The sequence below is a fragment of the Cicer arietinum genome, chromosome 7 (genome assembly GCF_000331145.2).
Source record: "Cicer arietinum cultivar CDC Frontier isolate Library 1 chromosome 7, Cicar.CDCFrontier_v2.0, whole genome shotgun sequence".
NCBI classification, from domain to species: Eukaryota; Viridiplantae; Streptophyta; class Magnoliopsida; order Fabales; family Fabaceae; genus Cicer; species Cicer arietinum.
The window spans coordinates 42567068-42592484 of record NC_021166.2 but is presented as its reverse complement, the minus strand read 5'-3'; the positions used below and the strand labels follow the sequence as shown (position 1 = coordinate 42592484).

The 25417-nt window shown below is 31.5% G+C and overlaps 3 protein-coding genes across 7 annotated transcripts; 2 read left to right on the top strand and 1 right to left on the bottom strand.

Annotated features, from left to right (window-relative positions):
* The first annotated feature begins 788 nt into the window (after positions 1–788).
* LOC101513374 (uncharacterized) lies at positions 789–9419 on the top strand. 2 transcript variants are annotated; one of them, XM_073363352.1, is made up of 7 exons: positions 789–1131; positions 1203–1357; positions 6478–6598; positions 7831–7950; positions 8383–8453; positions 8552–8800; positions 9169–9419. In XM_073363352.1, the coding sequence occupies exons 1-6, from the start codon at positions 940–942 to the stop codon at positions 8784–8786; spliced, it is 894 nt and encodes a 297-aa protein (XP_073219453.1). In that variant the 5' UTR covers positions 789–939; the 3' UTR covers positions 8787–8800; positions 9169–9419. The 2 variants fall into 2 exon arrangements, with proteins under 2 accessions (XP_073219453.1, XP_004516810.1); XM_004516753.4 differs by lacking the exon at positions 9169–9419 and having other exon boundaries at positions 8552–9052.
* A 1660-nt stretch (positions 9420–11079) lies between these two features.
* Positions 11080–16470, top strand: LOC101513048 (uncharacterized). 2 transcript variants are annotated; one of them, XM_073363353.1, is made up of 3 exons: positions 11080–11349; positions 15076–15253; positions 16216–16470. In XM_073363353.1, exons 1-2 carry the CDS (start codon positions 11167–11169, stop codon positions 15247–15249), a joined length of 357 nt encoding a protein of 118 aa, XP_073219454.1. In that variant the 5' UTR covers positions 11080–11166; the 3' UTR covers positions 15250–15253; positions 16216–16470. The 2 variants fall into 2 exon arrangements, with proteins under 2 accessions (XP_073219454.1, XP_004516809.1); XM_004516752.4 differs by lacking the exon at positions 16216–16470 and having other exon boundaries at positions 11081–11349; positions 15076–15645.
* Positions 16471–17054: 584 nt separating this feature from the next.
* On the bottom strand, positions 17055–25142 carry LOC101513690 (uncharacterized). Of its 3 annotated transcripts, none has more exons than XM_073363350.1 (14): positions 24782–25142; positions 23521–23653; positions 22267–22478; positions 20669–20786; positions 19891–19969; positions 19753–19790; positions 19605–19675; positions 19151–19253; positions 18957–19055; positions 18810–18872; positions 18493–18669; positions 17877–17924; positions 17472–17528; positions 17055–17397 (listed from the first exon to the last, which is right to left on the bottom strand). In XM_073363350.1, exons 1-14 carry the CDS (start codon positions 25087–25089, stop codon positions 17311–17313), a joined length of 1593 nt encoding a protein of 530 aa, XP_073219451.1. In that variant the 5' UTR covers positions 25090–25142; the 3' UTR covers positions 17055–17310. The 3 variants fall into 3 exon arrangements, with proteins under 3 accessions (XP_073219451.1, XP_012567770.1, XP_004516811.1); XM_012712316.3 differs by having other exon boundaries at positions 19753–19793; positions 22288–22478; XM_004516754.4 differs by having other exon boundaries at positions 19753–19793; positions 24782–25141.
* Between the last annotated feature and the right edge of the window lie 275 nt (positions 25143–25417).

Genomic DNA, 25417 nt, shown 5'->3' with positions numbered 1-25417 from the left:
CTCTATTTTAATCTTGTTAAAACCATTTACAATACAATCTAATTCAAACTCTCATTTCTTGTGTTTCTCGTTCTACAATTGAATTTAGAGCTCAGTCTCAAAGCTAAACACTTAACCGTGTTTGAGTAAATTTATGTGTTATTATAACTAACTTTTGTGATGAAGTTAGATGTGGAAATGTTAGCAAGTCTCCCCTGGTTGATGGAGAAATATTTGATTACTAGAAAGACATACTTAGAAGTTTCTACATCTCACATGATCCTAAACTTTGGGACATAATCAAAGATGGCTATAAGGCCTTAAAAAACGCTACTGGTGTTGGAATATCCAAAACGAATCTCAACATTGATAAAAAAAAACAATACAAGATTCATCATAGAGTAAGAACCTTCGTGATGAATGCTATCACTTTAAAAGAACTTGAAAAATGCAGCAATAAAGGGTATTAAGAAAATAAGCAAATACAGTAAGCTAAGACAAATTTATTTGTCAGGAAGTAAGATTTTTTTGCGCTAACAATACATATCAATTAAACTATAATGTTTTTACATTACAATCTATGTACTCGATTTGCAATTTATTTTTTACGATTGCTTTTGCAATAATTAAATAAGTTGTGATTGAAATATCTAATTGAATAATTTACTTACATTAACTCAAATGATTTGTTTAAAATTTAAATTAACGAAAATTTATTATATTAAAATATTGTAATTAGTTTTGAAAAGAAATTCAAGTTAAATATATAATACTGTATTTTTATTTTTAGTATAAGGAAATTTTCTTCTCTAACTTTTATACCGATCAAATCTTCTATATTTCTTACCTTCTCTTTCTCTCTTCTCACCCTCTCTGTGGGTGGTTCCAATTATTACTAGTGTGGTGTAAATGCAATTTGTACTTGCTGTGTTGTGAGCAGAGGGTTTCAAAGAAGTGAGCATGTCAGGGATGGAGGAAGAAGCACCAGACGTTTTATGCCAACTTGAAAACGTTCAAGGCTTAGTCGACGCACTCACTGCCGTTAGGTGGAAACGTCACCAAGACGCTGTATTAGAGTTATCCGAACACGGCATCGTTTTGATCGTCGAAGAAAGCGGTTGCCTTCAAGCCAAAGTTTATCTCAAAAAAGAGGTACCAACACAATTCTCATTCTCATTTCTCATTTCTCATTTCTTATTTTCTTTTTACTTTTTGTTTTGCAGATATTCATTCGTTATGATTACAATGCAGAAGGAAGACCTCGTTTTGGAGTGAGTTTAGGGCTTTTTGTTGATTGTTTGAATGCTTTCTCTGTTCCTGGTCACTCTAGCTTGATTCAGATTTGGTATCCTGGTCCTGACATGCAGGTTCTTCTCAAGTATGTAACTCCCAACTTCTTTTTTTCTTCCATTCAAATACACAAATAGTTTGGATTGACTTATTTTAATTTATCAAGTGACATAAACACTTTCGTGACTGTTGGAGAGAGCTTATAGAAACATTCACATTCCCACAAGCTGTTTGCAGTTAGCTTATTTTCATAAGCTCTCGAGAGCTTGTGAAAACAACTTATAGGTTATATAAAAATAATTTGACTTTATTTTATCTTTTGTTATATAAATAGCTTATTATACATAAAGATTTATATGATAAAGGCTTATGCTATAAGTACTTAATTAAGTTGATTATCAAAACAAGTAAAAAGCAGTGTCTACATTTTATTTTCATTTTTGTTTGATGCTGTAGACTGTGGAGATTGTTGACACATACATGAAACATTGCAAATAAATATAAAGTGAGTGTTAGCACCTGTTTGGATTTACATTCAGATCTTGTTTGAGTCCCATGACTATTTGAATGTGAATTTGTTGAAGCTACAAATCTTTGCTAGTGGATTGCCGCATGTAGAAGATATGCTTAATATGTTTGGAAGTGCAGTGATTTCACATCCACTATGTGTTGCTTGGCTACCTACTTCGGTTCCAAATGCACTCTATAACTATTAATTAAGTTTAACGCAATTCTGATCCCAGAGTCGCTACAATGTGTCTTTTTACTTGTTTTGTACGTAGCAATAGTTAGTTAGGGAATCACGGTTTGATGTAGTAGCACTATCTGAACTATCAAACCAAGATTGGATGCCCATGTTTTGACTTTGGTAAATTGGGTACAAACAAAGTGCAGAGTTGGAACATGAGCCTTAAAATCTTAATCTAACAGTGCTAGTCAACGATTGCATGAATGTAGGGAATCAAAATCAAATTAATTATGCAAGCTGCTCTTTATGTGCAGCCACACAAGTTTCTTATGCGGCATTAAAAATATGAGCATACATTAACAATTGGCTTTCCAATTAGGATTTTTATGCTAAAACTGGTAGTTGAAGGCACGGTGGAAGGCCCAAAGTCCGCCGGTTTAAATCACTATTTTCGCCATAGAACGCCATGGTGCAGCCATCTTCACAAATGGCCATAGTGGATGGCAAAAATTCCGCCACTGCAGTCCACAATGACCGTTATTTGATAACACTGCACATTGGCAAGTTCAGTTAGCAAACTTATGGAAGAAACTATGTGCTCTTTCAATAGCAAGTTCACCGATGAAAAGTACATTATTTTTTGTAACATGTGTATGTATTCTAACATAAATGCTAATAGCATGCCTTGAAATATAAGAAATGCACCTAGCAATGAGAAGTAACAAAAACTAGATGAGTGTACACATGTGACTTAAACATTATGGATTCGTGGATTTCAAACGGTTGAGTCCATTGTTTATAAAGTCTTGAGTCCATTTGTTGATGCATTTTTGGTAGAAAAAACAAGTCAAATTGTATTCAGGCTCATTTATGTGTAAACTTGGTGGACTTGTGCAAACTTAAAGAGGAATGTGAGTTTGTTGTTGAGTGAATGAGTCTGGAATACAACCCTGTCTGTTATCTGTCCCTAAGCATAACAGAGCTCTAATGCGCAGTTGTGTCCAAACCAAATATTGGGCTCTGCAGTTTGCCATTTTGATCTGCATGAAATTTGATCTCAAATAACCCAAGACACTTACTTCAACAATGTGAATGAAGCTGCACTTGTGTTCTACATCATACATGCATCCAATGAATCCATCAATTTGTGGCGAGTTTTTGACAACTGCTGTAGGCAATTTGTGTAGGGATGCCCGCCGCCATAGGCCGCAATGGCTTGTTTATATGGTAGATTTTTGGCCTTCCGCCATTTGACATCACAACACTACATCAAGTTTGCAGTGGTTATTTATGTATGATGTTAGCCCCGATATCATATATGTTTTATTATGAAGTTGGAAACTTGGAATGTCAAATATTCATCATGAATGTGGTATTAAATTCTGTTTTGTTACTAATGAAGTGGTGGGATTTTCGAGAAAAGGAGGAGAGAAAATAATAAGAACTTGAATATTATTGATAATAGCTTTATGGTGACTTGATACAAAAGACTTAATAGTATTTTCTATTTATAGAAATACATAGACTCAATCCTAAATCAGGAACAAGTTATACTAATAGTGAGAGATATTTTAAGATATCGCTATGATTATAAATTGATCATAGGGAATAACTCAAGATACTATAATATAATATAAAAGATATTATAAGATATTTTATAATATTCTAACACTTCCCCTCAAACTAAAACTTACTAAGCTTTAGCATGTTATTAGAAAACAATGTATTGCTTTGCAAAATAAAATAAATCGATGGAAAGGCAACTTAGGGATGCAAGTGAAGTCAGAGAGAATTGCTATAAATATGCCTAGCCAGATAGCTAGAATGATCATCAACCCGAGAGAAATTCAGGGCAAGCAATTGAACAAAGCAAGGTCTGTTCTTCTAAAAAATTGCATTTGGAAGCTTCAAACCAATAATGCTAGAGACCCAAAATATTTAAATTTGAATCCACTTAAGGGAGAGAGGCGCTACCAATACATCTAGGACGACGACAATGACATGACAATGCATCTGGATGCTGAGAGAAACATTAACGAGAAAGAGAAGCATTAGATGAAGCACACTGAATGAGCACAACTTGACCGAAACACGACATAAATGTCAACCAATTGAGTGAATAACAATAGAAAAATTATGAACACGCCAAAAGGATGACACAACAAAGAATTTGAAGACATGCTAGAAGGATTACCCTACGACATTGGAACTGTCAGATAGAGACTGATCGTGTACCAAGGAGAGAGAAATTGTTGTTTGTATTGTAGCGGGTGTAACCATAGCCCAAAACTAGAATATGAAGGCAAATTCAGAATCAGGAGGCCAAAGCGAGTTCAACGATAAAGGCCGCGTCACACGCGGTGGGAGGTGGCGACATGTGGATCAGACACCCAAAGGAAGAGACGGTGCGTGTAACGGCGTTTGGTGACGCGCTTTGGAGTGTGGACCGATCTAGAAGATACGAAGCTGAGGGAATGGTCATTCTTCAGAAAAGCTGCTGGAAACAAGGGCGACAGCGGTGGCAGCAACAAATCTGTACGGAAAATGTTGAAACGAGTGCAAGAGATCACATCGAAAAAGAGAAAACTATGATTACATTCTCAAACTTTTGGAAACTCGAAAACGGAGTAGAGGTGGGATCATTCAAGGAGGATCGAAATAGGCTTTAGATGCTATTTGAAGTTGTGGGATTTTAGCTAAAAGGAGAAGATAAAATAAGAATTTGAATATTATTGATAATAACTTTATGCTATCTTAATTACAAAAGACTCAATACTAATTTCTATTTATAGAAATACATAGACTTAGTCATAAATTAGGAACAAATCATACTAATAATGAGAGATATTCTAAAATATCTCTATGATTATTAATTGATCATAGGAAATAACTCAAGATACTCTAATATAATATAAAAGATATTATAAGATATTTTATAATATTCTAATAGTTACTATGATTGGTTTCTAAAATATATTTTTTGCGTTGAGTCAACTCATACAAGTTGAGTCTCTGAATGCTTCATGAGTTTTTGTTTATGTAGTCAGAAGCGGCCGTCGCGGTGGTCCGGCGATACGCAAAACGCCGTTGCGTCGCAGATTAGGGTTGTGGTCGTCGCGCCGTCAATCGCGGCTGTTTCGCATAGAAAACAAAACGCTTTTTCTGGGAAAAATGCGCAACAGTAAATACAATGAGAAAAATGTTGTTTCTAGGAACAGTAAATTCTCTATGGGTAAAATGCTTTGTTCCTGGGAACAACAAAACAGTAAATTCGTTGGGTAAAATGTTCTATTTATGGGAAAAACGCAACAGTAAATGCTCGAATTTAATATTTTAGTGGCACATTTAATATTTTATTGCACCTCTTCTGCTACTCCGCTCATGCAAAAAATGCTCTGTTTTTTTTTTCTAATAAAAACACAACACACTCAAATAACAGAAACAAAGTACACTCAAACATCAGAGACAGAGCACACTCAAACATCAGAAACATAGCATGTGGTAGTGATCCCATTTAAAGAATCACTTGTTTTTATTTAAATGCTTAGACATGTTGTTTTAAGCCTTGGAGGCCGGATCTATTTTGCTCTTTTTTTTTTTTGCTTTTTAATATGTTTGAATATTAGATGTGTTATTTTGACCTTAGAGGTTAGAACTTATGTGCTACTTTGCTTTATATTATGTTTGAAATATTAGTAGCAATGATCCTTGAAGTTATGACTTAGGAATGATAGTTTTTGCATTTTTCTATTTTTTTGCCTTTATATGTGTATGGTATTAAATATTAATTGCTTCTAAATGTTTAGACTCTTCGATGTAGCGGCTATACCGCTACCCGCTACACCGCTATAGTGTTTTAAGGGTCGGCTGATACGCTACGCTATATGCTACTAACTATATAGGTTTTTGTAGACCATCAAGTTTTAGGTTGAGCAAATCACAATCCTATATCCACTAGAGAATGAAAACAATTTATTGCGAGTATACAAACTACACTAAAGGAACTAGTGTGTACAATCCAAATTCAGTCCCAAAGTCCCGTTTAGACCCTTCTATTAATCAACAGGTAATGACCTTTCCCATTTCTCGTACATTAGCCAACTTTGCAAGCTGCTATTATGCTTTATACCATTCTTTTATAGTAAGTGAGCTTTATGTGTGCTGGACGCATGAGTAGTTGAAAACTCATACTTGCAAACTAAGCATGATCCATATATCTATCTACTAAAGAAAATCACCATGCTATTAAGTATCAAGAAATCACTTCCATGTATGGAAATTTTCATACCTTTTAATTCTTAATCTAATAACTTATTTATTGTAAACAAAACTTCCACGGAATGGAAATTTCTGTCAAGTAAGTACTTTTAGTAGAAGATGTTATTCATTTCTGAGTGATAGCCATAATGGTAGTTTAATAAATAGGATTCCTGATCACTCCTCGTTCTTTAGAACTCTATATCTAAACTTCATAGAATTGTTTTATCTGTGTCTTAAATGTACTTCCTCCAAATCTTTAGATCCGTAGATTCTCTGGATGCGAGTATTTGTGCAGAGATCAGAACAAGGATTCCTGATACTAGTGCATGGGACTACAATTTTGAACCTGCTGGGACAAATCCTTTAACCTTTACTGTTAAGGTATGATATAAATTTCTCGTATCACTTCCATATGCAGCTTGAATGATGATGACCTACTATTATCCTTTGGATGTCCTTGGATTTTTTTGAATACTTACCAATCCCCCGCCACCCTTTTACAAAATCATGTGCTTAATGTAATTGTTCAATGATGGAAATTGGATAAAAGATATAACAGAAAATGGTGTTGATTGATGGAAAACTTTTATTTTAATAAGCAAAATTTATTAAAGACTACTCAGATCAGAGCATAAGAGATGATTGAAGTAGGAAAGAAATTACACAATATTGTCTTTTTGTCAATCAGTATTTAGTACCCTTACCCTATCACAAAATTTGACAAATAATAATACCCCAACACTATGGATTGTGATACAGAAATGGATTGTCATCTATTATTACTGCTTTATGACAGCAAGGTTATAAAACTCCCCAGCCACCAAGTTGTCGCACTGTCACACATTTCTTATGTGCTTTGATCCTACAATTGTGCCATAATCACTTCTGCACACATAATAATAATAATAATATCTGATTTTGAGCAGGTCCTAGTTTCTCTTCTCACATACTGGCCTGCCTCTGCACTTTGTGCACCAACCGATTAGATTGGTTTCCCCAAATTCATCTCCAAGAGCTTTCAACTGATAAAATATTCTATCTAACACCAAGGTCACAGTCTCATCACACACATGATATACAATACAAATCAATCACTCCACTAATCCCTGCTCTGGATTTTAATTAATCCTTACCACTATTCTGCTTCATTTGTCAATAAGTTGAGTTTTACCTCAGAATGCCAAAACACACCATTGAACCATTAGATTACTAGTTAGTTTTATAGTAATACCCGCTGCATGTATGAAATGATAATAATTATTGATTATGATTTCTGCAATGTACAGTTAAAAAAATGGAGGTCTCAGTGAAGCTTTTAATATGATAAGTTTGGTTTTAGGCTTCTGTTTTGAATATGAAGCTATGTTTTTGCTCCGGTGTAGATGTTTACCATATATGGGAAAAAACCATTGCTTTTTGTATACGATTAACTGATATTTTGGTTATTAAACTACATCTAGAGCTAGTTTGGATAAACTATTAAAGGAGACACTTAAGGAAAAAGAAAATTAAAAGAATCTTATATATTTATGACTTTTAAAAACAACAGCTTCTCATAAACGTTGAAATTAGCAAGCTCCGATAAGTTGAAATTTGATCCAAAATGGCCTTAGTCTGCAGCACTAAAGGAAGCTATTGAGGATCTTGAATGGCCGGGATCAAGCATCCAGATAACTATGGAGCCAGATCCTCCTTCTGTTACGTTGAGAGCTGAAGGACATGGGGACTTGCAAGTTTGTATTGCTTTCGATTCAAGTGGTTACATATTTTCTGTTGAAGTTAATACTCAATTTGGTTCTTGAATGTGTAAGACTGTATCAACTTAGTCCCCACAATATTCCAAAATGATCCATGAAATTGCAAACTGATAATCAGATTATTTGCTTTGTTCAAGAAACTATAGTGACATTAAATTTGATAATGTTAGAGATGTATTTGAAATTAAGTGAATAATATAAGAATGCATTTGATAACAAATCTAGACAGGGAGACAAACTTGATTAACATTTTACAATTGTAGGGATCATTTTGAAATATTAATGATGTGGAGTACTTAGTTGATACTGTCCTATAATTTCATAGACTAAATTGAGTATCTATTTTTTCATTTTTTTTATGCTCTGAAATTTGAATTCATCATACTCACAATATTTATCTATTTTCAGATAGACTTCATATATTGTGTGAATTCTGATCTCTTGGTAGCATTTCAGTGCGATCATCGGGTTTCTTTCAAGTATTATTTTTATTTAATAGAAGTTATTACTTAGGTACAAGGCACCATTTCCATACCACCAACTTATCTGTCATTTCTTTGCTTATGGTGGTTAACAGGTACAAATATAAGTTCCTCAGAGCATCAACTTCTAATATGCCAAGTAGTGTTACTAAAGAAAATAGAGGAAGCAAGTTAAGCATTGGGAGAGGTGGAATGTTAAAGGTGCAGCATCTGGTTTCAATTTCCAAACCATCTGCCTCACACTCTCATGTCGATTCTGCAGGCTATCAACAACCCAGTCGAATAGCTCATATTGAATTCTTTGTGAAACCAGAGGAAAGTGAAGACTAAATGACTTATATTAGGTAAATCAAGGAAAATGTGTGCCTTATCAATTTCCATACTTTGCTTTTCAAACCATATCTTGAAATCTAACTTTTCCATTACAAACTTATCTACCATTGTACTTTGAATTTAGAAAGAAAGTGGATGGAAAAAGGTGAAAGGAAAAAAAATTAAAAGAAAGAAGTAATAGAAAATGACATGATTGTTTGTCGGTTTGCTATGAGAGAAAAGAAAAAGAAAAAGAAAACTAAAACTTTTATCACGGTTTTATAGCCCTCTTGCCAACCATTTTACTATGATTTTGCAATTAATTGTTGATTAAAATTGCATCATATCAACAATTGATTTTCATACTCAAACTTTGATTGATAAGAGTGATGGTTTGCAGTGATTTAGTATCTAGTGTGCAAGGTAAGATCTAATGGAGCAACAAGATCTAACCATGAATTGATGCAAACCATCATGAAATACCTATGATGGTGGTCCACGATAGAAGCTACCTTATTTTGTGTTTTCAATTAGATATTGTGTTTTCAATTAGATGTATTAGTTTTACACGTATTTTCCTTTTAACCGAAACCAATTTATAAGCTCCTTTTCGCATACCACAAATATTGCATGCTTCTGTAAAAAAAAATATTCCATATTATATTTTAGTCTGATGAAATCAAATTATGAAACCTATATATAATGTAGTAGTTTGTTTAATCTAACACTAAACTATATATCTATCAAACAAATACATGGCTTCATTTAGCAAACATCTTTTGTTTTTGCTATTTTTTGTTGTTGTCATTGTTCCCATTTTCACATATCCCATCAGTATCACACAAAAAAACGGTGCACAACGATTTCATATATATCCCAAAACAACTGTGCGCATTTACAATTATCTAGATGGTGAAGATTTTAATGTTCATTGCAAATCTAAAGATGATGATTTAAGGGTTCAAGTGATTCATGATAACGAATGTTTTCAGTGGGAGTTCCATCCTAATTTTTGGGGTACAACATTATTCTTTTGTCATTTATCATGTACAAGAGGTGCAGGAACATATGTTTTCTATAAACAAAAAAGGGATTTTTATACAAGGTGTAGGGGTTATTGTGATTGGCATGTTACCGAAAATGGCATAGAAGGGTACAAAGAAGTGATTGACTCTAATGGGACAAGACAAGATCCGAAGCAAGACACATTTTTTAAGTGGGAATCATGAGCATAAACAAATTCAAGATTGATGGAATTAAAACTGCAATAATTGACTCGTAAAAAACACATGCAAAAATGGGTGTATTAATTTGTTAATTGAGATTATTTATTAGGCAAAATAGTAGTCCTTAAAGCTACTCGAAAACACTTATACTTTTTTTTATCAAGCGAGTCCCTGTATATTTGTAAAAGTTACACTATTAAACTGTTTTTAGTATAAATCAAATGACTAATAAATAAAGAGCAAACAATATTAAAAAAAAAGGAAATAAAGTGTAAAATATATTACATTTTTTCTACAATACAATGTTACTTTACTAAGTTATTTGCTAATTGGTGTGTTTGACAAAACTAAAACGATGGTTTATAGTGAATAAATTTGTATAGTTAAAATAAAATGGTAATAACAGTCATGCTCTCAGAGGATTATAATAACTTTCACGAGCTTATAATATTTTTTGAGATGTTATTTAAATTAAATTTAAACTCATAATATATACCGTTTTATTTTCATTTAAATCATTTTTATGTTATTTTCTAAATTTAAAAATATTTTTTATTAATTAAAAATATATTTGTATGTCATGTCATACTTATTTATTAGTAGTTCAATCCACCATTATATGAAAAACTTCAAATTCGACCAATTAACTTATTCACTGTAAGTTTATTCATTGTTAATTAATTTATTTGTCATCCACCACTATTTATCAAAGAATCTCAGTAGTAGTCTATTTGATACATTAGCAAAAATAAACTTTATATTCAATGATGATAAGAAAAAGAATCTGAAATTTTAAAAATTAAATATATATTTTTAAGAATTTAATTTATATACACAGTTTTTACTATTAATTAATCACAATCATGAGATTATTATTAATTAATTACAACCATGATTGATGATTATTTAAAATTATTTACACAAATCAATATATAGAAATTAAAGTCAATTTTCGAATTTAAAAATAAACTAGCAAAAGGGATAAATACAAAATATGAGAACTAAAAATAAAAAAAACAAAATATTATCATAAAAAAATGATTAAATAAACAAAATAAAAATGAATTGAACCAACCAACTATCGTTCAACGTTAATTCATTTGGTTTAACCGGTCGAAAAGCATTGGAAAAACAAGTGAAAAACCCTCAACTTTTGTGTGAGAAGGGTCAGGATGGTGATGGCTTGGAAATGGATCGTGCGAAGGACTCGTGATTCAAAACCCTTCTTCTTTGCATTCGCTACCATATGCGGCGTCGTTCCGGGTGTTATTGGCTTCGGCGTCATGACACTCACCAATACCCGCAGCGATCAACTCGAATCCCAACTCCGCTCAAAGGCTCGCCCCGAAACAACGGCAAGCCACACTCACTTTTTATTTTTATTATTATTATTATTATTATTATTTGTATCATGAGTTGTAAGTTGGGTATTTGATAAGTGGTTTAATACTTGTTTGATGTTTATACACTCTGAAAGGGGTTTGAGGCCCTATCATTCTGATTTTGGGATAGCAAAGCAGTGGTATGGATAGCGTAAATAGCTGTTTGTTCAAATTCGCCATAATTCTATAGCACAACTGTAGTCACTATTTGATAAGACTTTATACTAAGGCTTTGTTTGGGAGTTTGGAGGGGAGGGAAGGGGAGGAATTTTGGTCTGAGAGGAGGGAAAAATAGAGAAATTGAGAAAAATCTTTTATCTTATTTGAGAGAGTGATTGTAGAGAATGATAAAAAGAATGCTAATGATTAATATATTTTAAATTTTTAGAGAATATGCAAATGATTTGAACAGTTAATCTAAATCTTCTAAAACCCTCCCCCAATTTATTTTTTGAGTTCACCCAAATAAGGAGGTTTTGTCTTATGAAGAAAAATATACTCCCCAAAGTCCTCCTCCCCCATATCTCTTCCTTTTTTTCCAAAACCCTCCCCTACCCTCCTAACTCCCAAACGTAGCCTAAATAGCGTATTGCGGAATAACTGCCATTTGACAACCCTGACAAAGAACTTAAATATTTTTAGAGGAGGTTATTCAGTTTTCTGTTTCCTTCTGTGAGAGGTCTAAATTTGTGTTTCTAGTGTTTGTCAGCAGGGGGTGTTTGTCTCTGTACTGTGTTTATATTTTTTCTTAGTCTGTACCTGTACTTACCATTTTGGTATCAGTGCTGAATGGTGCAAACAAACATACAGAAGGTTGGAAGAGAAGAGATAGAAAGGGGGATTGAGGAAATGAACATAAAGACCATGGAGAGATTCCAGGAGTTGGAAGAGATATTTGAGAACCTTGTATGTTTGGATTCTTTGAGTCAACACAAACAGAAAGGGAATTATTTGTCCCTGTATATTAAGTGATTAACCAAAGGAAGTGGTACAAAGAGAGAATACTCTCCTCACACTGGATAAAATAAACCAGTCGTAACTCTAAGAATGATTAAAGATGCTGAAACTGTATAAGGAATTCTATTTATAGATTCCCAAAGCAGTTCTTCTCCCACCCCATACATTCTCAAAATCCCCTCAGAATGTATTCTTTGTTTCCGATTTGAACCCTCTTCAGACCAACTAATCTGGACGGAGCTTATCCAGATTGACCAATCCGAAGATGTAAATACTAACTTGAAATTTTTCAGAATTTTTTAGACCTCCGAATTAGTCTAGAGGTGTAAAAAATTCTTAAATTTACATTTTACGTCTCTAGATTTGTCAATCTAAAAGTGTAAAAAATCCTATAAAGTTATAAGTTAGTATTTACACCTCCGGATTCACTATAGACAAATCTCGTCTAGATTAGTTAATTCGGAGAGGATTACAATTAGACAAAAGAATTGACAGTTGGGGGGCTTTTGAGAATGTAAGGGGGTGGGAGGAGAAACTCCCATAAAACAGAGATAACAACTTAACCAACTAACCTAACACTCTTGCTGCCTCTCATTCTATACATCCAAAGGCCTAGCCTAATGTTTATTTGTAAATTTCTTCCTATAGTAAACCTCTAAAACCCTTTCAGTAGGGGCAGTGACATCTCGCCTAACATTGTATGTTAGAGAATGGGTTTGGAAAATCATCATTGAATGCAAAAGGAATTGATGGTGAGGAACAAGGTCGCATTAGAAATTTAGAATAGAGTAAAGTCATGAAGACAAGATGAGGATGTTTCTTATTTCTCAGGTGTAGTAGTTGATATTCGCTGATGATGCTTGTAGTTGATGTCCCCCCAAGTTTTATAGGTTTATTTGATTTATACATAGTCAATTATTATATAGCCCAATGATTAGTCATTTACTAAGCAATTTTTACATAAAAAAGTAGTTAAATGTGTATTTTGTCAGTAATTTTTGTCTTCAGATGTGTCTTTCATTAGTTAATTTAGTTTGAGTTTTGGTCATGGCCTCCTTGAATATTAATTCCTGACTCCGCCACTGGTCAGTGCATGGCTGAACTGACGGCAGCTAAGTTCATTACATTGTATATTTGATTAGTGCTGATCACAGCTGGCTGCAGGTGGATCTGCAGTTATAGCAGCTTTGTCGCTTAGAAAAATGCATTATAGTGAATAATTCAATATAGTCTGATTCCATGTATAGGGTAGCTTCTTCTGGTCCCTGTAGGTTCTAGATCAGAAGAAATTCATCTGTCCTGCTTGAATTCAAAGTTTAGTTGCCAGAACTTATTAACATATTGTCATGGGTATATTACAGAAGTCCTGCTTTTTGATTCCAATACTCAAACATCTTGTGCCAAATGTGTTTTTACGTTTTTAATGAATTGGCAGTTGGCAGGAGTAGAGAGAATAAACAGGTGATAAGGCATGAAGCAGTGTTGTCAATTGCGGATCGCAGAAAATAGCGGTTTGTTCAAATTCTGCTATGCTACAGTGCTTTAGTGCCGCAATAGCGGCTATTTGACAACAATTTGTACTAAATAGCAGATCGCGGATCAATAGCGGTTTGTTCAAATTCCGCTATGCTATAGCGGCTATTTGACAACACTGACATGAAGCATCTTTTGGATTGTGGGATACTGGAAGGCTCAGGATAATTTCTGAGGGCACTATTCTCTATTCTGTTTTCTTGTTTTGCCATGTTTAGGAGGTCTCCCTGCATTTCTGTTCTTGTTGTTTAGGGCTGTCAGGAGGTGTTAACCTCTATTCCGTGTTTCTAATAGATAGAAACTGGGTATCTTAGTGCAAAGAATAGGGAAAATCCCCTTAATTACAACACCAATGAACTTTGAGGGTTTGCATCTCCCTATGTTCAAATGCCCTGATTCTCTCTCCAATCCTAATATTTATTATATACAACGTAATCTACCTTTCTATCTAATCCTAACTAACTAACCCTAGTTCCGTCAATTAACAGACATGTCACTGTTTTTCTTAATCTCGGCCTTATGGTGTGCCATGTAGCTCAAAACAAGTTTCCAGATCCCATAGAATTTCAAAGTTTCTCAATTATACTTTAGTTTACATGAATTTTGGTACTCTTCCACCGTGATACATTGACTGAAGTATGTTATAATGGAATTTATGCGTTGCAAAATAACCTGTTTTCCTTTAATATGGTCAAGCATAAAACCTTAATTGTATGTGGGTTCACTGTACAGGTGTGAATCCTAAACAGTATAAAACTAATGGGTTAATGGTTAATGCACTGTTGATCCTACGTTTAAAATAATTTGGGATTGAAGTTTCATTTCATTTTCTGTGTTTTAGATTAAAATTGTAACAGTGTATTAGGTTAAATACCATCATATAATTTTATTTGAGAAAGAAAATCTAATATTTTTCTTTGAAAGTGACTCCATTTGTTTCAGTTTGTAACTTAATTCAATTTCGTATTTTTCTTACTACAGCCATCTCATATTACATGTCTCATTTAGGTTAGCATATTTATGCACACTTTTTAAGAAAATGATTGAATCAGTGTACAAATTTCTATGATAAAATGACCTTCATTTACTGATGTATCTTTAATAATAAGATAGTCAATGGAGTAGTTAGGTGTGTTGGGTACAATAATAAATAATAGTATTTTATTGGAAAAATATAATTAATACTTAGTTGCTTGAATTACATTTCAGATGATGGGACAAGTGAATAAAGAGAGACTGGCAGAATACCTTGGAGAGCTGCAGCGAAAGGAGAATACTAATGACCGCTATGTTGCTGCTCTTAAGGGAGAGACTTTAACAAGAAAGCCTTACGTCAGAATTCAACCAATTCCAGAGAAGACTGACATGGAGCAGAAGAAATGAATAAGTTCCTGATCTCCAATCATTGTGAATATACGTTCTTTAAGTTCGCTATGAACGCAATGCTGCTTTTTTATTTTTCATTTTTAATCTATTTTCCTGAATGCATTTATTTAAGCAATCCTGTTCTTGGGGAGCAGGATCGGTTAGATAGAAATTGAGTGCTCATGGTTCCATCCAGACATTTACTTGTTATACTTCTTGTCAATGGTTTAACTAAATTTTTCATAGAAGAGGTCTAGTATTCTCTTTGGAATATAAACTTTTTATAGGATTTATGCTTTTGTACTGAACTGTTTGTTTTTTTTACGGTCAAGCCTTTTTCCTTGCTTAATATGAATTTATGAGTGTTACTGTTGTACTTGCAGTGGCCTGAAATAAAACTGTCGATTCATGTTACATATTGTAGATTATAATTCTGCAAAATCCATAGGTGTTATAGCATCTGCTGTTTTTCTGTTTTGGCTGATATTGTTGACATGGACTTAAATGATATTTAGGTATAGGAAAGGGATAAGGGTGTAAGAAGCAATCACATCTATCTATCTATCTACTGTTTGGAAAGTCTTCTCGCTAATGACATGTGGCATAATTTCATGCATCTGTTTTCTTACATTTTGTGCTCTTGCCGCGATCTTTACTAGTACAAATGATAAAAGCTCTAGTCAGTTGAGACAGCCTGCCTCAGATGGTAATCTGCCTCAGCCTGTCTCATAGGGACATATGAATATTTTTCATTAATTATCATGAGACATAGAAGACGGGGAACATCATTAATCGAGTTGGTAGAGCTTGCAATGTGTCCTCATCTAAAAACCATGTCAATTTCTTTGTCTAGGCAAAGCGTACAAACATACTGCATTAGAAACAGATTTATGTCAGATTCTTCAAGTTTACGCCTGTGTTTTAGCTTCCAGAACATGTGCTGTGTAACCATATTGAAAACTATCTTCTCTGTCGAATATGTAGGGGCGCAAATGCTTATTCTAGATAATGTTGTCTTAAACAATTTGAAGAACTCAACCTTTTAGGTCGATTGCTGCCTGGACGTTAGACAACATCAAGATACTGGGGTACATAAATTTCCTTTATTAACTTAACCTTTCTCCTCATAAAGAAGATAGAGTTCATTTATCATTTCTTAAATATCTTAAGAAATTTTGAAAATGTAAAGATATTGTTTTCATTGTTTTTGATAATGCTTTATCCATGGCTATCCGTCTATCTTCTCTGTATTTCAATTATTCACTAGGCGAGTCTTCTATCTCCTTGTTAGTAATGTAGAACAAATTTTGGAAAATGAAAACTATTTTTTGTTTGAAGTAAACAAGCAAGGTTTGGATAAGGTATTACTGAAATAATACTTGCAGTGCAGTGCCTACAGAGGCAAGATAAGAAAATACAGTTTGTTGTGTCTTGAGAGAAATCATTTGTGAACACTAAGATTTTAGTGAAAATTAATTTTACTTGGTGTTGGAATTGAGCATTAATTTTACTTGGTGTTGTATTGACTATCACTCCTTTTCTTTGGTGAAAATTAATTTTACTTGGTGTTGTATTGACTATCACTCCTTTTCTTTGCTGTTGCATTCTCTGTTTCATCACATCTGCTCAAAAAATGCATTTTTTTTTTCAAGCGAATCAGTTAACTTGGATCTATTTTAGAGAAACATTGTAATTTAAGCCGATCTAATCAGAATCTAGTGTTAGAAAGCAAACATGCCTTCTGAATTTGTTAAGTTTCATAGTTATATTATTATTAGGAGCATTTTTGCATTTGCATTTACATTTAAATCAACAAAAAAGGATAAGGTATAAACATATTATAATATGCATTCATATTTACATACAAACATACATAAGTTAAACTTGATTACATATCTACTTGATATACATGGTCATGTGACCTGTAAGTCCAATTTTTTTTTCTTGACTAATTATTTTAATATCTAATTGTCAAGTTTTGATAATACTACTAAGCATATGTTGCTCTGATGAGAATTTTAGTGGCATTGCATGAAGATCATCTATGTCTTAGAAAGCTGCTATCAACTCCATTGTCAATTAACCAGGGAACAACCTGATACGATTAGTGATCTTCTTTCGACATATATGACATTTGCGAATTTTCGATCCGCACTCTCTGCAAGTCTGCATTTGAATCACTTGTTAATCATATCATTAAATTGGAGTATATAAAATATTTTAGGATTTTTGGACCTTACCATGTGTCCACAACCAAAGGCCAAGTCCTTCTCATTTGTTAAGCAAATTGTACAACACTACAATAGTTATGAAAGTAGTTTAGTTCCTTGGTAAGCCATTCACAACAGGAAAAAAATAGTTGACCTATTTTTTTTTTTTTTTTTTTATCATCAATGACATTTGATTCATTATTTATGATAATTGTGCTGTGAAAAAAATTTCTTCTGAATATAAGAGATATATGTAGAATAGAGCTAGATGGTAACCGCCCCTGGTATATTAAAATCAGGTTTGAAAACAATTATAAATATATTGCTTAATCTTTATATTTGTTGTGTTATATTAGATTTAGATATTCAATACATTTCTAACGACACATAACATTATAACCACTAATTGGATTTCTCTTTATTTTCGGAAGTTACCTGTCTAGTCAATGTTGGGTTTCTGCTTAAACTGATTGTTTGTAACACCTGAATAGAATTTAAAGAAAAGGAATAAAAATCTTGCAAATTCAGACTAAACCAAGAGTAAGAGTAAAAAGAAAAAGGAAAACAGTTTTAATAATCAGTTATATTTTTTGAGAAATGTTAACAAATGTTCTAAAAACATTTGTGTATTCAATGCATTAAAAATTGAAATAGGTAACCTTATCAATAAAATAAATATTTTATTTGGATTTCTTAAACAATGCCCTTTGGGCACTTGTTATCCCTTATTTTTTTCCAATAGGAACATCAATGATATGCATGTAGAATTTCTCAATTCCTATGCCTACATATTCCTTATAGGTTAATCTTCCCTTTTCAATTCTCCTTGATTGCTTCACTAAAATGTTTCATTTAATCATTCCTTACTATGGTCTCAAATCTGAATTCCCATTAGTTGGATACTTGGATCGTTTGCTTGCACCCATCGTGATGTTCATGAAGAAATTGATAGTTCTCCCTGACCTTGTATAAGAGTCTGCCACCCCTAATCTAATTTTTTTTTTTTTTTTATATTTATATAAAATAAATTGACACAAACATCAAGAAATACCTCTACAGAAGTATGTTTGGATTCATCAGCTGAAATTATTCTGGTGCCTGATTCTTTTCCTGCTTCTTCAGCTACTTTCATAGGAAACTGAGTGGCATCATCAATCTTCTGTCTAATAAGCCTTTCAACATATTTGTTTTGTTCTTGAAACTCTCTCTTAGTCTTGGCACATTCATTCTGTAAATTGATAAATATCAATGAGTGGTAACTTGAGGCAAGGTAACAGACACTTATAATACCACTTCAATTTGTTCTATCAAAAACTATATATCTTTCAAATTAAAAAGGTCCCAATTATTATGTAAATATATATATACCTGCAGCACAAGTATAAATTCTTCTTGTTTTTTCCTCTCTGCTACTCCAGTTTCCACTGCAATCTGCATGGTTTGTCACCTCAGATGATTAGTATGAATGTATACTCATTTTGAATGACATATAATGAAAGTTTGATCAACAATGACCTGCAAACAGTGTATCCTCTGAGATAAATTAGTAACCATTTGACGAGCTTGCTTCTCAGCATTTGATATCAATTCATTTTCATGCTTCAAAATAAACAACTGAAAATGCAGAACAGAAAATGTTAATATCGTAGTAAAAAAAAGCTGCAATTCACAAGTTCTCTTTAAGTTTGAAATCTCATGAAACTAATTACCTGGTGTTCATTTTCTTTCTTGAAACTGTAAAGTCGATCAGCAGAATACTTTGCTCTAATTTCCCAATAATTAAGCTTTGATTGTAGTGATATATTTTCATTTCTGGTAAAACCATCAAATATTGTGACATTAGTAATTAGTGCAAAACAATTACACAATAAAGGTAGATAGACAGACAGTCAAGCAAACATGTTGGTAGACAAATAAGATAGATAAATAGACTGACTTTGTGCGTAGTACTACAAAAAAAAAAATATTCCACATTGTCTTTGCTTATCAACTCGCAAAAGCAAGGAATCCAACACAATTTTTTTAATATTAATAGATAGATAGATAGATATGCACTAAACTTGCATGATGTTGAAAATGTATCTGTGGATTCAAATAGATACATGATACAACAAATGGAATGCAAATGTGAGACTACACAAGAATAACAAATGACAATTAAACCTTATCATTTTCAATTCTTCTTTTAGGCTTTTCATTTGTTGTTCAACCTCTTGGACTTTGTTGCTAGCTTCCTACATTGCAACACAAGTTAAAGAAACAAGTAAAATAGTAAATTTTTCTTTAGGTACATTTCCAATGTCAATCATACCTGATAACTTAAAATCAGAGCCTTGGTGTTGCTGTTTTCTTCTGAACCAACAAAGCATAGATGAGTTAAAGGGTAAAAGTTCATGAAACCAAAATAGAAAAGGTATAACTCATCAATACGAAATGTTATACTATGGACCTGGATAAAATTCCAAGCAAAGACGGTCATATGAATGACCATTATCTTTAACATCATCTAAATTTGGGGGCATTATAACCTGTAAAGAAAGAGTGAAAAACCAAGAAAGATATTTATGAGATCACAAATTTTTTTTTTTAATTTTTATTTTCTAACTTGGAAGATAATGCAATTCAACTTTTTCTATGCTTTAAAGAAACATTTCTCCATGGTTTACCCTCTCAAAAAGGGTAGAGTAAAGTGCAAGAAAATTTAAGACTAAAACTGTAAATTGTTCATTTTTTTTATGTAAGCAAAAATAATATCAATTATTAATTTTGAATCAACAGTTAATATTACTCCCTTTGCATGTTAATTTAAATTGTCATTTTAAAGAAACATGATCCATATTTTTAGGGTCATCTTAATGTTTTTGGAGGTACTGATTAAATTTAAAAATCGACTCTTAAAATCACAAAACTCTAACAAGATTCAAGATTTTAACATTTTGACATTGGGGTGACGTATGGTAGGATGCAGCCGCTGTCACATTTGAGTATTTATTTTAGACATAAGATGAAAATATGAAATTTTAAAATGTTAAATATATAAAATTAAGAATATCAATGTAATTTTTTAAAGACCAGTTATACGGTAAAAACATTTGGAGCCTCCCTAATTAATTAAGGGTTATGTGTCAATGTTCTGGTTGTACAGATTAATTGCTGGCCTTGCATATTTTCGACAAGGATTATAGAGATTTGACATTTTATGATTTTAAGAAAATAATAATAATTACATTTTCATTGGCATGCCATTCTTGATTGCTTGTTGTTTCTTGAGTTGAACTCTTTTTTGTAACAAAACATTGAAACTTATGCCCTGATCTCCAATCAAAATGCTGACACGTTTCTGAGCTGCAAAAAGAAAAACACAAAAACATGGAGTCCAGTGATGTGTTCGATCACTATTGCTAATAATTTTTTTTATTTCTTTAACAAACTTATCATTAACATTTCGGTACATGAAGTATGTGATGTGAATCCATGATTTTTTAAAGTTTTCTTACAAATTTCTATATAAAAAGTTTTCTTTGAAAATTGTACAATAACTTTGGTCCTTTAGACTACAGAATGATACTAAATTCATCGCAAATAAGGTGAGCTGTAGATATTTAAGTGGCTTACACGACGTAAGGCACAAAGGATTTTATTTTTTAAAAAGTTCAATTATTTATTTGACCTATATAGAGTAAGGTTCCCCATTAAATTAAATACTAAATATGTATGATTAAAGTAGCAATAAATAGATAGCGTTTAATTTGAAGAATCATATAGTTCTTGGACCCCACTCAGGCTACAACCTAGCACTTTTTTCTAAACATGTTTTCATATTGACATACATATTTTATTGTGTGATAATGTGAATGCAAATAATTTGAGGCATTTTACATAAAAAAAAAAAAAAAAATAACAACTAGTTCTAGAGAGAAAAATCACTTCTAAAAAAGTAACTTGGTCGTATCAATTTTGTTGAAGGTGACTCCGTGGTGGTGAATAGAGCTTTATTAAGTTAAGATGGTTTCAAAATTTTAAAAGTACTCATAAATACTTGAATGAGATGTATGGATCCCTTTTATCTTAACTTGGGTTCAAATCCAACCTCATAATTTTTTTAATTTTATTTTAATATTTGTATCATGAATTGAATAATTTTAACCCTCCTAAATATATTATAATTATTTTTAATATTTTTCTGTTAACATAGATACATCTTAATTTTTTAAAATATTATGTCTCATACCTATACTCACAGATGATATCAATACTATATCTGTATCTATGCATTAGACTATAAGTCCTATTAAAACAAATAAAAATATAATATAATTTAAAATAAATTTGTTGATATGCTGAGTTAGAGTTTAACTACAATTTAAAATTTATATGTTTAAATTGTCTGACTACAATAAATCACATAATTCGGTATCTTGAAATTACAAAGCTAAAATTAATATCTCAAATATAACTTAACTAGCTTACCTTTAATTAGTATATAATTACAGAAGATATAAATGAAGTTAAAGTCATATTTAGGGCTAATTATAAATTCAGTCAAGTAGGATTACTTTTATTCATAAAAATCAAACAAGTGTATATGTTTAATAGTTCTCTAAACACTTGTCAGTGTCTAGCTTATACACCAAGATTTGTGTCAAGATCTCCCAAAGACTTTTTACTATTAAAAAATGATTTAACTCAAGTCTTGAGTAGTAGCTAGAATTGATATATAAAAAAAGAATTACAAAAACATGAATGGGGACATTGACTTCACAAGTTTAATTGGGTTGACTTTGTAAAAGGTTAGACAAATTAATATTATGAATTAACAACTAACCAGTATTTAATAGCTTTGCACCTTGAGCATTTTTTGGAGCATGGATTACCACAAACTGCACAGCTATCGTAATTACTAACAATGCCATGATGAAGCCTCATTGATGTTTCCTTGCTTGACTCAACATTGTTTTCTCCTCCTTCAATATAGTAAACATTTTCCTCATATATTTTCTCGTCATCATCGTCATTGAATGGGTAATTAAGGATTTCCTGCACAATGTTAAATTTTTTAATATGTGTAATTTAGTTTTATAATTACCTAATAATAAAATAGGTAATTAGGGGAGTAAACATATTTGTAATGATTGACCCGACATTTTTTTTAAAGTTTTAGGGTTCAAAAGTCAAGTCTGTATCAAAAAAATATTTCACAATTTATTTTGTGAAATACTATACCACATACATTATGAATGGTGCAAACTTTGGTAAATACATAGATAAAATCTAAAAAAAAGTAATTAAAGTGAGACATCTTCCACTTTAAAATCTATTTTGTATGAATAAGTTAGTTCCAATATAAAAACATGATAAAAAGAGACACACTCATCACCCTACCTCACATGCTATCGATTTAGAGGTTTTATTGACTCTATTGAGGAAGTAAGAAAACTTTCTTTCTAACATAATCAAGTTTCAACTTGAAAAGATATACTATAAAAGATGGACTCAAACTAATAACTAAAAATTAAGCTAAATAACACTCGTCATCCTTTAACTTAATTTCAGTTAACGGTTTTAGTCCTTTATCTTTTTTTTCTTCCACTTTGATCATTTATTTTAATTTTAAGTGACAATTTGATCTTTTATGTTTTAAAATGTCAACAATGTTATCCTTTTTTGTTTTTTACAAAAATTCAAAAAATTCATCAAAAATTTCAAACAAAACCTATAAAATTAATTATCATCATCATCAATATACTGCAATTTCATCAAATTCATAACTTAAATCTTTAAATAAACTCATATTTTTCATCTCTATCAACATCAAATAAAGAATGACAAATATGAGTTTATTTAAAAATTTTAGTTACGAATTTGATGAAATTTGTATTATATTAAAGAATATAATTAATTTTATGGGTTTTGTTTGAAAATTTTGATGAATTTTTTGAATTTTTATAAATAAAAAAAAAGAATAACATTGTTGATATTTTAAAACATAAAATATCAAATTGTAACTTAAAATTGAAACAAAAGACTAAATTGAAAGAAAAAAAATTAATCATATATAGGGTTAAGAGTATAACATTACATTTCCAGGCTCCAAGAGAAAGCATTGGGCACCATGAGAAGATGATTCCTCGTTATCTTCTGTAGACACTATCTCATCAACACATTCGTCTCTATGCCAAAATCTCCCGTGCATGACATGGCATTCTTTTGAGCTGATAAAAACAACCACATCAAAATCAAAATCACTAAGTTTAAATAAAAAAATATGCAGCTCTAATTATAAAAGAAATTTATTGACAACATCTAATAATATATTTCGACTAGAAAAAAAAAATTAAAAACAGAAATTAAACAGAAAAAATAAATGAAACTTGTCTCTAATTTCCGTTGGGTATGGGGGATCGCAGGAGCTGCATAATAGGACTTGGATTCAATGCTTTAGTAAAAATGTCGGCCAACTACTGATGTTATTTGATATGTATCATCTAGTTTGTGGGATAATGATAATACTTAGCCCTTTCCTTAATTTGAGTTAGTATTTAATCAATTAATATTGTTAGATTGTTAGAAACTTAGTTATTTTTCTGATTTTACAATTAGTTAATTAGATGAATCTATTTACATCATCTATATAAGTCAGATCTTGTTTTTGTAAACAATTTTGGAATTTTCAACAATAATAATTCTAATGTTATTCATTAATTCTTGTTTTTACTCTAATATGGAATCACAAGAGAATTCGACACTGCTTTACCATCCAAATCTTTAAGATATTGAGTATATGAGTCACTTCTTTTATATATTTAATATTTAATTAAGTTTTATTCATTGTTTGATTTAATAACTCACATTAAAATCCAACAATTTCATCAATAAATTTAATGAGAATTAAATTAAATTTTTTTAATTTTGTTTGTCTCTAATTTTTATCACTATTTTAAGTGAGTTTTATAGTATTATTATATAGGTAGCTAGCTAGTAAATATTTTCACCAAAATAGTAAATATATTTTATTTCAATTATTTTTAATATTATTTATTAATTATTATGTGATCTCCTTTAAAGAGAAGGTATACTTTTTCTACATAAAACGAACTGATATTTTGTTTTATTAGGTGATAAATAGACCCTCTTTGGTTTTTTCTAGCGTATACGTGCGAACAATATACCTAATAAAAATTAACGATATAAATAAATTTGCAAGTGAAGTAAAAAAAATCAATTAACATATACCACATTTACAAACTTCGACAAATTATCCACAATTTTTTAAAAATAAGTTAAATATAGAAATGCGTATAAGGAAAAAGGGAGAATGAAATAAAATTTTGGGAACATACCAATATATAGCATTTTTGCATCGTGTGCATGTTGTGATTATCTTGCTTAATTTGCCACAAAAGGAGCAAGCACAATATTCACTTAAACCATTGGATATTGTGTTATCATCATGATCTTGTTCAAAGAATAGGTTAATTTCATCACTAACTTGCATAAACTCATCTCTTTGTGTGTTGTTATTGACTTCATTTGAGTTTGCTACTTTGTTTTGTATCCAAGCAAGAAACCCTACGAAGAGTATTATCATTACCAATATCATGAACTTGAGAAAACAATTTAGATCCATGATTGCCCCATTTGCAATCATCTATGCAATGTGTGAATGATATTTATATTGCCACTAAGATATTAAGGAATGTCTAATGATTATATATATAGTTCTCTGTAACATAAATATGTAATTTATTAATATAGATATTTATGTTAGTCGACCTTTTATTTCTTGGAAATTCCATGTCTTCTTCCATGATAGGGAGACTTTCGTTATTTTAAAAGGGAAAAAAAACTAGCTGGAAAAAAAATGAGAAGTAGTCAAAACTTACAAAAATTTGAAAACTAAAAGCAATAATATTCTAGAAAAAACTTTAAAACATTGACCAAATTACTTGAGCCTTTGGGAGTCAATAGTATTTACT